The sequence below is a fragment of the Miscanthus floridulus genome, chromosome 19 (assembly GCF_019320115.1).
Source record: "Miscanthus floridulus cultivar M001 chromosome 19, ASM1932011v1, whole genome shotgun sequence".
Classification (NCBI taxonomy): Eukaryota; Viridiplantae; Streptophyta; class Magnoliopsida; order Poales; family Poaceae; genus Miscanthus; species Miscanthus floridulus.
The window spans coordinates 101,041,521-101,057,445 of NC_089598.1; the positions used below are offsets into that span (position 1 = coordinate 101,041,521).

A 15,925-nucleotide genomic window follows, 5' to 3' on the forward strand; every position below is an offset into this window, starting at 1 on the left:
ACTATTTCTTTATATAATCATTCATTCATCTATACATGTATTCATTCATTCCATACATCCGAGGCATCGCATGTGCAGTTAAATGCATCACAACGCTCTGTGTTGCGTCACGAAGCGGCAGTTGCCTCATTCAACATGAGCAATGACCGACCGGGGTTTGAAGGCCAGCCCACGAATGGCTCAAGGCCACCTCGCATCAAACAGAGATAGGGGAGAAAACATAGATGAGCCCTGAGGGGCCCTCGCCCAGTCTTCCCCGAAGCAGACAAGGTCATCTCAACCTTCTTGTTCGATCCTAACCTCAAGCCAAACCCACAGAATCTCCATCGAGGGGGAGCCAAACCTACAGTGTTATGGGCACCCTCAATACCCATACCAAACAAACATGGTAAGGCTCCCCCCACATGCCTCTGTACATCAACAGTGTTGTGGGCGCTGTCATCTACCATACATGGTGAATACGGTAAAACCTCCCACATGCGTCTGACAACAACAGTGTTATGGGCGCTACCATCATCTTGTACCCGACAGTATGGGCAACAAGACTTAGTAGCATGTGTACCCTCTCTCTCCCTTGTAAGGCTGTTCCCTTTATCTATAAAAGGGGATGCACTCTCTCCCAACAGAGAGATCAGTTCACTTACATCGATTCACCCTCTGCTAGCTTTTGACACTCAAAAGTTACACAGAGCGCATGCTCGAATACTTAGCACATAGCAGAGTTCCTGTCCCTCTCTGGCCATTCAAACCAGAGTCTGACCAGACCTCTTGTACCCCCATCTTTCTCCCTTCCGTTTGTAACCCCACAGCAAACTTCGAGCACCTAGGCTTAGGAATAAAGTCACCAACCGACTCAAACTGGACGTAGGGCACGTTGCCTAAACCAATATAAACCCTATGTCATTGAGTGTTAGGCCACATCCGATCACAACGTATGGCAAAACTGCAAATATTTATGTGTTGGTCACTTTCTGCACCGACACATAAACTCTTCTTGTTTAAGAGAACCAACATCAAACCTACTCAAATTAACTCCCACCAGTATACCACCAGATTTACCCTTGGATGGATTTCATTCCCAAAGGTAACCTTCATGAATAATAAAGGATCTAAGTAAAGATAAGACACAATCTTGCATCAGTCTCCTGCTGCCCAATAAAGTCAAAAGAATATTGATGAACGAGATCTTTTAGAAAGGTAGAGACCTCCTTTTTCGAAGGCCTCTACAATTCCATGTCATACCTTGAATTGTCTTTTTTTACTCTTTCCTTTGTTTTATGCTTTAGGGACTGAAGGTTTTTCTTACCTTCAACATCCCCTTTGTTCAAGTCAGGAGCTTCCTGCACTTGTTTGTTCTTTTTTTACTTTTGGGGAAATTTTCAATCTTCTTTTAGGCATTTTCCCTTTTTTTCTTAGAGTGAGCCAAGATGTCACTTTATGTCTCAGAAAGATCATCCTGAAACCATTCAATAAGTCTCTCATTAATATCATTTTCATCTTCTGTAACCTCAATTGAAACCACACTAGTAGATTCATTCTTCCTAGTGTGTAACTTATTCCTAGCAACTTCTAAGTCCCTAAGCAAATCAAAAGTCCCAAAAGAGATATGATTCACATCAACACCCATATTAGCAGATAATCTAAGCATAGTTTTATTAGGAAGTTTAGAAAACATTATAGAAGTACAACTAGTACCTTCCAGATTACGCTTCCTCGCCATTGCTTCATTCTTCTCTTTGGTTGTAAGGGCGATGTCACTCTTCAACCTATCACTCCTTCTAACTTTCACGGGCTTGTTGGGGTTAACTCTAGCTTCTGCTTCCATTGTAGCTTCTTCTTAAGATGTCAAAACTTCTTGATTCTCATTTTCCAGAACAGACACCACTCTCTTGAGTATTCACAATGGCTTCATCAGTCACAACAATCTCAGATGGTGCATTGATCTCCTCCACTGGGTCAGCCTCCTTCATCTGCTTTTCAGTACAAATCTGAGTTATCTTGTCATTGAAGAGTTGAGTCATAGGACTTGAACATCCTTGCCCCACATCACCATAACCCTCAATCTTTCTAATCTTATCACTCAAGGTTTCACTATTAGTTTCTGAATCATCAAAGTTCTCAGGGATATGCACCCTCTCACCATTTTCATCATCTTCTGGTATCTTGTGTAGTTCCTTTTCAGATGTGATACTCTTACCCAACTTTGGTGGTGCTGACATAGTAAGATTAGCAGCCTATTTTTTACTGCCATCTTTACTAGCACCCAATGTGATTATCTTGCCACTAGTGTTACCAGTCAAGTTGATCTATTTATCATTCCCACCTTTGTCATCAGCTTTTGGTTTCTTAGGGGGGAAGGTTGCTCCTGATCATTGATCTTGATTCCACTGTTAAGAATTTTATATGCCCAGTGTACTTACAACAGTCCTTGGAACCTTAGTTATATCCCTACAAGCAATCTTGACTCTAACAAAGTTATGCTTGAACTTGGTCTTCTCATCTATCTCCATAACCTTCCCAACCAGTCCACCAACCTTAGCAATAGTCCTAATAGATCTCTGGCCTGTTGGGATTTTCTAGATTCTGAACTAGGCTTGCGGAAGTTCACCAATGGCTCCAAAACTAACATTATAGAATTGGATTCTTATCTAAGCATTCACATATTTCAGAGGTAGTGAACTAAAGTAGCTCCACTCCTCACATATTTCATTTTGGGTTGGGAAATCTCATGAGAAACTTGTTCTCAGCAATTGGTTTAGCTATCCATCTCCAAGTTTCAGACCCCATCATGTTTCTAAGCTCTTTCTCAATGTCTTTACCAGTTGCATGCCCCCTCTAAAACAATGATCACATCAGTGTTCTCCTTATCTCTGGCCATCCTAGGGTCAACACTCTCTTCAATTAAAAAAAAGCTTTGATCCTCAACCTATGTTGCACATAATTCAAGTCCATAATTCTAGGGGATACACTTCTTCCAGTCATAAGCCATGTGATTACTAAGACCACAAATCTCACAATGTAGCCTCCTATAATCCTTGGTTTCATGATTGGTAAATCCACAGATATCACAAGCAACTCGATTCTGATTATGAGGTGGATCAGGGTGATGCTCAGAATTCTAGGAAGCTTGTTTACCTTGACCTGAACTTGTAGCATCTTGAGCAGCCTTGCCATTCCACTTTTCTTCAGTATCATCTTTCGGAACTGGTTTCCCCTCCCACTTGTCATTTATCGGCGGTTCATCTTGGCCTTCCTTCTAGGTTGAACCACTCCCCGTTGTTCCACCTTTGTTCATGCGCTCCCGCTCCATAATTTCCATGATGTCATCCCCCGTGATTCATCCCAACCTTAACCATGGGAGCCATCTTGGCTCTCACGGTAGCCGCAAATGATCTCGTCGATGAACCTCTCTAGAAGTGCCTGACAAATTTGGTGAGGAAGTGGTTGGATTTGGGTCGGCTAGGGTTACAGATTGGGGACAACTGATTGGATGTTGTCGCGGTCATGGGGAGAGGTGGGGAAGAGGATACGCGGTGATTTGACTCGAAGTCACCCCTTACCTCCCGCTCACCCCCATTGGATCCGCCGCCGCGTGTCCCATGAGTTGGCCCGCACCGAAGGATGCCAGCTACCACCTAAATCTTAGGTGGTGAGCGGAACCACTGTCTCTGACCTGGTGGCTCCACTCCCGAATCTACTGAAATCAAATCGCGTTTACCCGCCGACGCCTTCTTCGTCGGCGTCGCCGCGACCCCATTGCTAGCCCAGCAAAACTCAATTGGAATCGACTTCAACTTCACATTGTTTGGTGCAACATCATCGAACGGAAAGGATTTCTTTGATGCAGTGTACCTGAATCCCTTAGCAGTTGTATCCAAAGGAACTCCGAACCCTCTTGCATGCGCACGTCACCGATTGCTCTGCGACAGCTCCGAGAATGCTTCCTCATTCTGAAGCCAGCTATTTGAAGTAGGCAATGGTGAACTATAGCCACCACGAACCACCGAATCACCCACCGCGCCCCCTCCAGTAGGGACATTAGCCAATTCTGGAAAACCCTCCTCGATCACCAGCGGTGGATCCACACCAGAGATTTGGGGTTTCGGGGGGGAATCTCATCGGCTGGGTGCAGTCACGGCGGAGGCATGGGTGCTATGGGAGAGAGGCGTGCCATCTCCTATCCTCTGATGGTGTTGGTTTCATAATTCTATTGTTTTTGAGTTTGCTACAAGCGTGTCGTTTTAGATTTCTAAGCCACGTGTGGCCCTTTTTATTTGGAGTGGGACTGTGATTTCCATTTTATTATTGTTTTATCATCATAAATCTCCCTAGTCCACTCCCTAATATAGCCCTTGGGCTTAGTGTAAGACAGTTTAAACCTCCAAAATAATGCTAATTTAGTTGTTTCTGTCTCAATGTACTTCATCTGTTGCTTCTAACCTCATACATCATTTGATCATTTTCATGATTCTATCGCTCCATTATGCCTTGGCCATTGATGTTGATTGACAGTGTGAAATTGCAGACCTTAAAAAATGGTGCTATGCATTAGTGACATTGATCACCCTCGTCTTACACCGTGGGTGTGTGCCTCCAAAACCTTGACGTTGATTGACGATGTGAAATTGTAGACCTATGCATCAGTGACATTGATCACCCTCGCCTTAACCGTGGGTGTGTACCTCTTAAACCCTAAGCCTCGGTATAAATCCCTATGTCCTTAGTGATTCGTTTGGTTCACTCTTCCATCTCAAGTTGGATTTTAGGTTTCCCCTCTGACTTATTTATTGAATCGTGGCAAATCAGCAATATGATTTTGGAGTATTTTTACTTGGGTATTTTGAGCTACCTCTAATCTTTGGAACTTTCACAGATTTCTTCACAACTTCTGAAGATTTACTAATCCGTTTCTTTTAGTTGTGTAAGAATTTTTCATATCCTCCTATTCACCCCCTCTAGGCATTGTTAATCATTTCATAGGGCAAAGGTGGTCATGCCCCTCCTCCCAAGAAAAAAATGAAAACTCCTTTAATCAGCTATACTTTTATTAATTTACATTTATTCAATTTAGGAATTTAAACCTACAAGACTAAGATGTTCTTAGAAATCTTCATATACAAAGGTCCCTAAGTGGCAACCTTTTTTCAATCTATGACTGAAGAAGGGACTTTGCAAAGAATATGAAGTCTTTCTATTATCATACATTTTATTTATCATACATCTTACTATATACACTTAGTAAACTTTTGTTACCTATATACACTAAAGTAAAGCCTACTAACTCAGCTTAGAATTAGATTGAATAGGCTAATAAAAATCAATTTTGAGTTGTGGAAAAGGCCTACTTCTGCTCTTTCTGTAAATTGATGCTTGAAATTAATAAATGTGCACATTAAGCAACAAATTAGTACCACTAGCCCCATCTTGATTTCCCTTCAAGCTCCACCATCACTCCTTAAACTATCATTGTGGTTTGATACTCCTCTTATAACACCAAATATGGATTTCTTACTCCCTCCAACTCTCAAAATAGTTTAAAGTACCTCATTGCTCGGGTGAAAAGTCTCTTTCAACGTCTTTTTAATTAAAAAATTAGTAAATACCTGATAAGGTTTTTTAAACCATGAAAAATACCTCTAAGCTTCTCAAATTCTAAGAAAAATCCTGCATATAATTTGCGACACAAAATCCCAAAAAAATAGAGTTGGTGGAAATATCTCTCGAAGGTTCCAAAATTAGATTTAGCTCTAGAAAAATGAGGAAATATCTAAAAAGTTATGGAAGTTTTCCAAACCATTCTAATTAATGTCTACATATGTTATAAAAACTTTCAACTACAAAAATATGAGATATAATAAGCAAACATGCAAAATTCATTTGATGTTGAATGCATTCCTGTTGGTTGCATCTCGAGTTTTTGTCGAAAAGTTTCCAAAAAGACATCAATTATAATGTTTTGAAAAAAATCTAGATTTTCTGAATAGTTTACCTTTTTCTGGATCTAAATCTAATTTATCGAATGTTTTAGAGATATTTTCACAAACTCTAAATATATTATTTGTGTTTTTGGGTCCTAATCTATATCTAAGTTTATTATCAAAACTTTAGAATTTCAAAGATATTTTTCGTGGTTCAAAAACCTTAGCAAATATTCACCAAAAAATTTTAACTAAAAAAAGAATGAAATCACCCTGAAAACACACTTTTAATTGAGTGCACGGAGAGAATTCATATGGTTGTGTAATTTTAAACGTTGAAGGGGGAAAAAATAGTGCAAGTACAAACTACAAAGTTGATCTCTCTTTTACCAAAAACAAAACGTTTCTCTCTCAAACTCACAACCTGTAGTACAGCAGTACCCGTTCTTCATATATGCAGGACAGCAGGAGAGTTGCAGATGCAGATCCAACATGGTTACATGCATGGGAATCGGTAAACTGAAACCGATTGCATCATTGTGTGCAGCGTTGATGAGCTGTGCTTCAGTTCAGTGGTTGTCTCTGATCATATCATTCATCACCGCTGCACCCATCATGTCTTTGGCAGTTGGCACCTCACGCAAAAACCACACACACACAAAAAAAAAATCTCAGATGATTTCTCGCTCCGGGAGTCCGGTTCAACTGTTCCAGTAATAACCAGTGTTAACGCGCGTAAGATGGTCACTCGAGATCAGCAAGACTGCAAGAGCCAAGAGGTAATCACTAATCACATCACAAATTTTCCCATTTCCATTTGTTTGTCACCCAGCAATAAGCAATTCCCATGGCTTCAGAGGACGGATTACATGCAAAATTTGTAGACACATACATCTCTGTATCTGTATGTATGAACAAGAAGAGGAATCGCAATTGGCACACGACGTGTATAGAAAGAAGAACTAATTAGGGCCCCAGCAGACGAGGTGGTACGCCTTGTGCAGCTTCTCCTCCTCCTCCCGCCTGGGCCTGGCGGCCCTGCCGGCGGCCGCGGGAGTGGAGGCCGCGCCCGCGGCCTGGGACGACGAGTGCGACACCGGCACGGCGCGGCCGGTGACGACGACCTTATTGGCGGCGGCGGCGGCGGCGCGGTTGTAGAGCGAGCGGAGCGCGTAGTCCCACCGGCACAGCCCCGCCTGGTCCTTGAGCGCCTCCACCGCGCTCATGCTCGCCGCAACCACCACCGACGACGCCTTCTTGCTCACGGCCATGCACAACGACACGCTAATCTTAATTCACTGCTAGCTAGCTCCGAGCTTGATGATCGGTCACTCGCTCACCAGCTAGAGACTTGTTCTTGCTTCTGAATCTTGGTCTGCTTGTGTTGACGCTCTGCACTGCGGCGATGACGAGGGGAGGGGAGGCGATTATATATGTCCGGCACCGGCAGGTAGCCGATGCAGGCAGTTGGCGGCAGCGAGGAAGGAGAAGGACGGACGCGGCGGGAGGGGAAAACAGGGGGCTCTGCTGGTTGCTGGTTTTCGGCAGCTCACTACACCCAGGTTCCCAAAAACCAGGGGTTGGGCCGCGTCTGGAAGAAGATTCTGCATTCTTTTCTCCCCTTTGCTTTCACCGAAAATGAGCGAGGTGGTGAGGTGCATGTGGGCTGCATACGCCTGGAACGTTCGTTTACGGTTTTTTTTATTGAACCGGTATGAGATAGTTTTTTATACTCCTATAAATTGAGTTTTACTTGGACTTCGTTTGATGACTTTTTACTGATCCATTTAATTCCTTCTATAAAACAGATGATTTCTACTGTCATCCTTCTATAATAACGGTGATGATTTTATAACGCAGTGCAGCACATTTTTACTACAAACTTTATGATTGTGGAATTTGATTTGTGTTTCAGCTACTCTCTATGGCAGCTCCATTTCTAGTGCGTACTAGAATCGGAAAAAGAAATCAAACATTTGTTCCTTCAAAAAAAAATCAAACATTTATAAACTTTGGCATCAATTAGACAAAATATATGTGTTTTCGATGCACCGGTGGATTTGTATTTCACATTTATTTTGGTAAGATGTTGGTTAGGAAAGCTAATGGTCAAAGTATTAGGGCCTCAAGAGGTACCATTTTAGCCTCTTGTATTATCTATAAGATATAGTGGCAGTACACTTCTAGACAGTTATACCCTCGTCTTTTTCTTCACTAAGCAAGTTTTTCCGGATGCATGTCTCATTTCCAAGCCGCTTTGCTTAAACAGCTGTACTTGCAAATGCATTAATTGATAGCACACACGGAGGCTTTGTTTGGCACAGCTTCACCAACAATTTAATGAGCTGTTTTTTTTTTTTTGCCAAACAATCTTTTTTTCAAAACAGTTTTATGGTTGAACCTGTTTTTCTCTTCTCTCACAGAGGGATGAGTTGGGATAAAGCTGAAAAAATTACAATATGCATAGAAACTCCATATGCCCTCTGGGAAGGACCGTGTCAAGAACAGAGCACGCGCCAGGGCATGCGGCCACCAGGCAGGCTCGCGGGCACTGTCGGTGAGGGCTCGGTCGGCGGGACACGGCCGGCGGTGGGGCTCAGGCAACAAAACGCGCTGCCGGTGGGGCACAGGAGGCGGGATGCGGTCACGGGAGGGGCGTCGGCAGCGAGACGCTCCGCCGGTGGGCGCGGGAGGCGGGATGCTGCTGTAGGAGGGGCGCCAGCAGCGAGACGCGCTGCTGGTGGGGCGTGGGCGGCAAGACACGACCACCGGTGGGGCATGGGTGGCGGGACGCGGCCTTCGAGGCTCGCCAACGCCGGAGGGCTTGGACGCAGTTGGGAAGAAGACGAGGGGCGATGGGAAAGAGACGAGGGAAAAATAATAGGAGGAAAAGAAGGAGAGGATTGTATAGTCATTTTATATGCTCAATGCACTAAGTGAAGCCGTTTTGCTAAATGGGGTTATGAAAACAGCTTAGCTTCACCAAAAAAAAAATTGTTTGTGAAAGTAAAATAAAAAATAGTCTTATTAGTGAAGCTGAGTTATGCCAAACGGGCCTAAAAATGATTGAACTTAATCCATTCATATAGTTTTTTGTATTTAATTTGTAGTTTTTTGTATTTAATTTGTATAGTAAGTTGTAACAACTAAAGTGAACGCTGACACGTGTTTCGAATCAAAGAGATCTGACAAGTGATGAGAACTTATGGTTGACGAAGCTGTATACCGTAGAACACACACACGACAAATGAGCCACGGGATGGTAGTTTACTCCATTAGCCCTCTCTCTCTCTCTCTACTTTGATCAGGGTTGGTCGTCTTGGACTCTGCTCGGGTGAGCTGAAGAATTGCATTTGTAATTGTGGACTTGCCAACCAGGGTGTTGGCACTAAATTCAGCCTGGGTTGTCAACACAGAGGTTCACAGATCCTTTTCCCCAGGACACACAACAGAGATGTTACTCCAGCCTCACACATAATAGTTTTGCACGACGGATGTGGACGCTGCGTCTATCGTGACAACCTTTTTGACGCTGAGCCTAGCAGTTCACCGAGAGGAACGTGTACAGTTAGGCGCGTGCCAAACAGGACGGAATCAGCAAAAACAGCTGACAAGATCCCAATCGCTCCAGCCATCTGCTTAAGTTACTACCAGCCGAGCCGTCGGCGATCGATCGCGCGCGGTTTCACCGATGTAGTGGGCAGCACGATGCGATGCGCCGGCGAGGCGACTTCCCTAGAAAAGAACGCGTCCTGTCGTGCCACTGGCCGGTCGTCTCGTTGGTTTGGCAAGGCAGGTTCATTCCATTCCATTCCACCGCCGCGGAGCGAACAGCGAGCAGACGACGACCGCACGCGCGCCGGCACCACGCCACCCGCTGGTTTCGGTGGGCTGGGTCCGGGCGCTTTCGCTGGGTTCGCGCTGCCGCCACGGGCACGGGCAAGATTAGAAGCCACCGAAACCGTGGACGCTCCTCCCGCTCCCAGCCACCGTTTCCCCCGCGCCCGCGCGCACTCCGCACCGCACCGCACGACACGTCGTCGTTCGGCCTGGAACCCACAGCCCCACACCCGCGCCTGGCGCTTGGCGAGACGCGCATCACTTGTTTCCGGAGCCGGGTCTCGCGCCCGCACCAAGGGTCGGTCTGGGTGTGATCGTGTGGCTGAGAAATTCACGCAGGGCCGCTCGCTATAAGTAACGGCCTGAGAAATTCACTTCACCAGGTAGCTAAAACGTACGTGACCAAGCTACCAGTAGCGTCTAAGCGTGCCACAAAGAGAGGTTGCAGCGGGAGCCAGCTAGCCGTCAGGTGGCCTGTGGTGGTGGGGAGCCGTCGGCGTCGGCGACCAGCGGGTGGCACGCAGCCGGCGAGGCATGTGCAACGGGCGGGAGCGCGCGTTCCGCGTCTCCCTGTACGAGCACGACGCGAGGCCGGGGCCGAAGCCGGAGCCGGCGGCGGCAGCAGCTGCTGCGTCCGCGTGCCGGCTCGATGCCAAGGCGGAGGCCGAGACGGTGGCGACGTTGCGGGCCAAGGGACGCGCGTGGACGGCGGCGGGGGAGGAGCGGGAGCGGGAGGCGGAGATCGAGAGGACGGAGAAGCTCATGCACCTGCTCCTCTGGGGACCCAACTGAACTGGAGGGTGAACGGTCCGATGCAATAGTTCGTGGCTTTTCGCGTGCGTGCTTGTGACTTGTGTGGGTAACAATCCATTTGTTAGCATCCTTGTCATGTTCTGCTAGTGGTATTTCGGCTGATTTTGACTGATTTAATAGTATTTTTACGAGGAAGAATAAATCAAAATAAGCATAAACCGGCTGCTTGTTTGGTGGATTCAATACGATGCAAAACTGTCCATTTGTTTGATTTCGTCGTATCATACCGAAAAAGTACAGTACTAATTTTATGTCCAGATGAAGTGGGTGATCATAAACATACGTAGCAATTTTCGTGAAAGTCCGTTTTTTCTTTCTAAACTCTAAAACCAGACAAAACACCTTCTTTAACTTTTAAAATCGTTCATCTTACCTCCCTAGCCCGGTTATAAGCGGTTTTGAAGGCGGTTTTGTCTTTTTCTATTTATTTATTTCGACAAAATCTTTGAAAATCATAGTAAAACACAGAAAAATCATAAAATAGAAAGTCCAATTTTATTGGACTCTACATGAGTAGATCTACACAATGAATATATAATATGGTATGCTTTAGTACAAAGTTTTTGTTATATCTTTAGATCTATGCTTTCTGTAATTAAATGGAATAATTCATAGCTGTAGTTTTTATGGTCCAATTATGGTGAAATTTTTATGGTGGGCTAATTATTGTATGCTTAAACTGTAGTAAAAATTTCATACTCATTAGATCATGTATAACTTAGTTATAGATTTTATTTAGGTTTATGCTTGTTAAATATAAATAAATCTATAACTAAGCTACACATGATCCAATGAGTATGAATTTTTACTGCAATTCAATCATACAATAATTAGCCTACCATAAAAAAATCATCACAATTGGACCATAGAAACTATAGTTATGAATTATTCCAATTAATTACAGAAAAGTATAGATCTAAAGCCACAGCAAAAACTTTATATTAAAGCATACCATATTATATGTTCACTGTGTAGATCTACTCATATGGAGCCAACAAAATAAATAAAAATGATAAAGATAAAACAGCCTTCAAAACTGCTTATAACAGAGCCAGCGAGGTAAGATGAACGATTTTAAAAGTTGAGGGAGGTGTTTTGGCTAGTTTTAGAGTTCAGAAAAGAAAAACGAATTTTTGCGAAAATTGAGGGAGGGGAACTGCGCAGGCTTCCCATCTTAGCTATGGTCTTTGGTCTACGAAGAAGATAGTAGTAGCTCCGTGGGCTAAGATGGAAAGGCCTGGAGATGACACGCAAGACTTGGGCTGTTGTTAATCTCGTTCGGCTTTACGTGGGCTTGTTTTCACGGCCCATTACTGGCCATGATTCCCTGGAGAAAAGAAAGATTGTGGTAAGAGAAGACTGATCAGAAATTCAGAATCAAGTACTCCAACAGCTCGACAAGTAAATACTGCAACAGGCCTTACTTTTAATGCAGGATTTTCTCAAGACACCTTTATGAATCAATACTTCTTCTGCAAAATCTGTATACCCCGTTTGGAGAAAGGAAAAGTCTAGCGAATTCTCCATTCGCGTGACTCTTTGCAGCAAGCAATTTTTTTTTTAAAGTTGTAAACCTTGCTCTGGACAAGTTAGCTCAAATATTGGTATCATTCATGTTGATTTTAGGAGGCCAGTCTCCCTCCTGGCACAAAGATTATAGAAAGTTCTTGTACCTAAAACAAACCCGTCAAGTCATACTACTATTATACTATACAGAGATCAGACAAATGTATCATGCAGCTGAACTGGCTTGAAGCCTGGAAACCTGCTGTACTCTACTACTGGTGTTTTAGTTGCACTATTTTGGCACTACGCTCTTCAGCTGACTGTGTGTGTGGGTCCATGTGTACAGTGTACGTGAATCCATCCTAGTTCTAGCCGACCATTTCTGAGTCGCCAGGTGGGTGGCGGTGAGCGTCTGCTGGACGTGCGCAACGGGCAGGACCGCTGGGGCGCGGAACATGCGATGCGGCAGCAACGGTAGCCTAGCCGGCACACGGCAGCCACTGCCGGCCGGCACGACGCCAAGACGACGGAGTCGGAGCGCGCCAACGCTGAGCTGTGTGTGCCAGGCCAGTGCGGGCTAGGAACCCATGTTCTCCGCACCGTCCCTGGAAAACCGAATTATGTCTTCGTTTTCCCCTGTACTGCATAAAGCAATCTTTTGCGGGAGCTTTTTCTCATGGAGAAGGAGTAGTACACAGTACGGCACACTGTCGAAACCTCCGATTGCAAGAGTCGGTGTCAATCGATTCCATTTCCAAATCGTCCGTGCGAGGATAGGAGGATCCGATGCTCACCACGAGTCCCAACAAACCGGCGGGAAACGAAACCATCCGTGCAGTCTACGGCGCTAGCCGCTAACTCGGACGAACGCAGTTTCTTACGTCTCGGTTGATGCAGAAGCGTAGGTAGGACGCGAAAGGAACGAACTCTCTCTACTTGTTTTTATTTTATATTTATTTTTCGAAGGAACAAACTCTCTGCTTCCGCCAAGAAATAGGCGAAAACACAGAAGCACAACATGCAGAGCCTCTCTTAACTGAATTAGCAGCAGCAGAAGAAAAAAATATGAATTTTGCTGGTGTAAATCATCTTCGAATTTGAAATCTCAGAGATGGAACTTCCGTCGACGGTGGCATGGCCAGTAACGTGTCGAAGGGATGGATGCGACGCAACGACATTCTCCGATGGAGTTGGGTGGGTGTGCACTGGCACAGCAACGTGTGCGGCCCTATTCACTCGAGTTTATTCAAAACTATTTTTTAATATTAAAATAATATTTTTTTCTCACAATATTTAACATAAACATCAATATAAGTCAAATTTCAACTTTAGCGAACAGATACTCCCCCGTCCGAGCCTCCCATGGTGGCACGGTCCCACCCCACCCACTAGTACTCGCAGCGTGGCCCCACTGTCAGCGAGTGTATTTCTCCTTTTTCTACCCCACCCAAAAAAAAATCCACTTGCAATAATACAAGGCGCGGCGGCGCTCCCCTTCCGCTCCCGAGCCCCCAAGTCCCCAACGGTCGAGTACTGACACCCCCCGCCTCTTAAACCTGTCTTCCTCTTTCCCCGCACCGCATCGCCCCAATTCGCACCGCGAGTTTCGAAAAAACAAACCAATCGCGCCTCAGATCACGCGAGGGGGAAGCAGGAAACCATCCCCTCCCAGCCTCCGCTCACCCGTCGATTGATCGTCCCGGTCCAGGTATCCATCCATCCGTCCGGTTTCGAATTTTGTTTGCCCGATTGGATTCCTTCGTGGCTCTGTGCCTCTGTTCGGTTGATTTGCTTCCCCTCTGATCTCTCTGCTTGTGCCGAATCCTCAACGGGACGGGAACAGGGGGCTCTCCGGCGGCGAGGGCGATGGAGGAGGACCCGCTCATCCCGCTGGTGCACGTCTGGAACAACGTCGCCTTCGACCACGCCTCCTCCTCCGCGTGGCACGCCCACTCCCCTGTGCCCGCGAGCGCCCGCCGCGAGGCGGAGGGGGACAAGGAGAACCACCGCCCCGACCCCGAGCCCGACGTCGAGGCGGAGATCGGCCACATCGAGGCGGAGATCCTGCGCCTGTCCTCCCGCCTCCACCACCTCCGCACCTCCAAGCAGACGGAGCCGCCCAAGCGCGGAGAGGTCGCGCCTGCGCCTGTGGCGAAGGCGCCGGGGCCGCGAGGGCTCAGCCTGGGCCCCCTCGACGTCGCCGCTGCCGTCAACCCCAACCCGCTCACCACTGACAAGCAGAAGCAGCAGCCGCGCGCCGCGCAGGGTCTGAAGCCGATCAAGCAGGCCCCGGCGGCGGCGCGGGGTAGGGGTGTCAGCCTCGGGCCCCTCGACATCGTCGCCGCAAACCCTAGGGTCCCCTCCGCCGCCGCCACCGCGCCGCAGAGGAAGATTCAGGGCGAGGGCGGCGCCGCGCGGCCGATCCTGAGGCCGATCAAGGAGCCCCCCGTGCAGCGGCGCAGGGGCGTCAGCCTCGGGCCCTTGGAGATCCACCACGGCGTCGGCAGCAAACCCGGGGCGGCGGCGGCGGCGGCACGGGTCAAGGCCTTCTCCAACAAGCTCGGTGCCGTTCGAGAGGAAGGCCAGCGTTCCAAGCAGCACGCCGTCCCCGCTAGACCGTGGCCATCCAGCAATGTCAGGCAAGGCACCGCAGCAAGCAAAGCCAAGGCGAGGAGCGGGAGCATGAGCCCCAGCAGGTCCAGGAGGCAGTCCACTTCCAAGGCTACTACCGAGACAAGAGCAGGCAGCGCCAAGGCTGCAGAGGCGGCGAGGGGAGGGAACACGGCACTCGTGGTTAACAAAGTGCCTGATGAACTCAAGCCCAAAGGCCTGGTGGTGGGCAATCACACCAGCAATGCAGCCACTGCGAAGAGGCCGGCGGGGAGCTCCAAGGTCAGGGTCGTCCCGAGCCGCTACAGCATCACCCCTGGCTCGTCCCTGGCAGCTGTGTCACAAGACAAACGGTCCAAGCAGTCTCTCCCAGGACCAGCTAGTGCTGCAAGCCAGAGGGAGGAGATCAGAGCAAAGCTCACTGAGCCGTCGAATGACGAGCTGTCTCCTGAAACAGTTGCCAAGGTTGCAGAGCTACTCCCAAGGATCAAGACCATGCCGCCTTCTGATGAGAGCCCGCGTGACTCAGGGTGTGCCAAGCGTGTTGCAGATTTGGTTGGGAAGCGATCCTTCTTCACCGCCCCAGCGGAGGATGGCAATCTCGTCACGCCCTACCAGGCACGGGTGGTTGAAGAACTTGAATCACCTGAGGCAGCAGCAGCAGAAGCAGGAGCATGAGATGTTTGGCTTCGATCAATTCCTTCTGACAGCTTGGCTCCCCTTCGTCATGAGTGTTCGAAGTGCCTGCTTAACTTAAGCTTGCATTTGGGTGAGGCCTCTTTTTGCAGTGTGTTACTACATAGTCTACTGTTACATTCATATCATATCTCATGTCCTATTTTTTTCCCCTCTTGAGACATTGCTAGTACTTTTGTGTTGCCTTTTGAAAAGAGAGTGAAATGTCTGCTCCTGCTGGTGCTCTTGTTTCGAATTGTAATAAGTGTGTTCTTGGTTTGATCAAGTACAGGATCATGCTGTGGTTTATAATATGCCTCTCCTCCTTTATTTGTCTTGCTTTGCTTCCTTTGATTTCGAAATGCATTTGGATAATTTTGCTCTGGGGACTGATGAATTGCTGTCCCTTGTATGTATGTAACTGGTCAGTATCAGTAGCACCTATAAGTTCTCTAAGTTTTCCACCAATCCAGCTAGGAATGTCACATGTTTCTCCTGAATGTTGTACCACAGCCATGCATGATGGTACAATTCTAGTTTTAGTTCTTCTCTGGTTCATGCAT

The 15,925-nt window shown here is 46.9% G+C and overlaps 3 protein-coding genes across 3 annotated transcripts; 2 read left to right on the forward strand and 1 right to left on the reverse strand.

Moving 5' to 3' along the window:
* Positions 1-6,698: 6,698 nt before the first annotated feature.
* On the reverse strand, positions 6,699-7,468 carry LOC136528365 (uncharacterized). The gene has a single exon (XM_066521320.1). It carries the CDS (start codon positions 7,187-7,189, stop codon positions 6,881-6,883), a length of 309 nt encoding a protein of 102 aa, XP_066377417.1. The 5' UTR covers positions 7,190-7,468; the 3' UTR covers positions 6,699-6,880.
* A 2,666-nt stretch (positions 7,469-10,134) lies between these two features.
* Positions 10,135-10,754, forward strand: LOC136528366 (uncharacterized). The gene has a single exon (XM_066521321.1). It carries the CDS (start codon positions 10,293-10,295, stop codon positions 10,548-10,550), a length of 258 nt encoding a protein of 85 aa, XP_066377418.1. The 5' UTR covers positions 10,135-10,292; the 3' UTR covers positions 10,551-10,754.
* Positions 10,755-13,609: 2,855 nt separating this feature from the next.
* On the forward strand, positions 13,610-15,684 carry LOC136528890 (uncharacterized). Its single transcript, XM_066521886.1, has 2 exons — positions 13,610-13,785; positions 13,921-15,684. Exon 2 carries the CDS (start codon positions 13,944-13,946, stop codon positions 15,363-15,365), a length of 1,422 nt encoding a protein of 473 aa, XP_066377983.1. The 5' UTR covers positions 13,610-13,785; positions 13,921-13,943; the 3' UTR covers positions 15,366-15,684.
* The last annotated feature ends 241 nt before the right edge of the window (positions 15,685-15,925 follow it).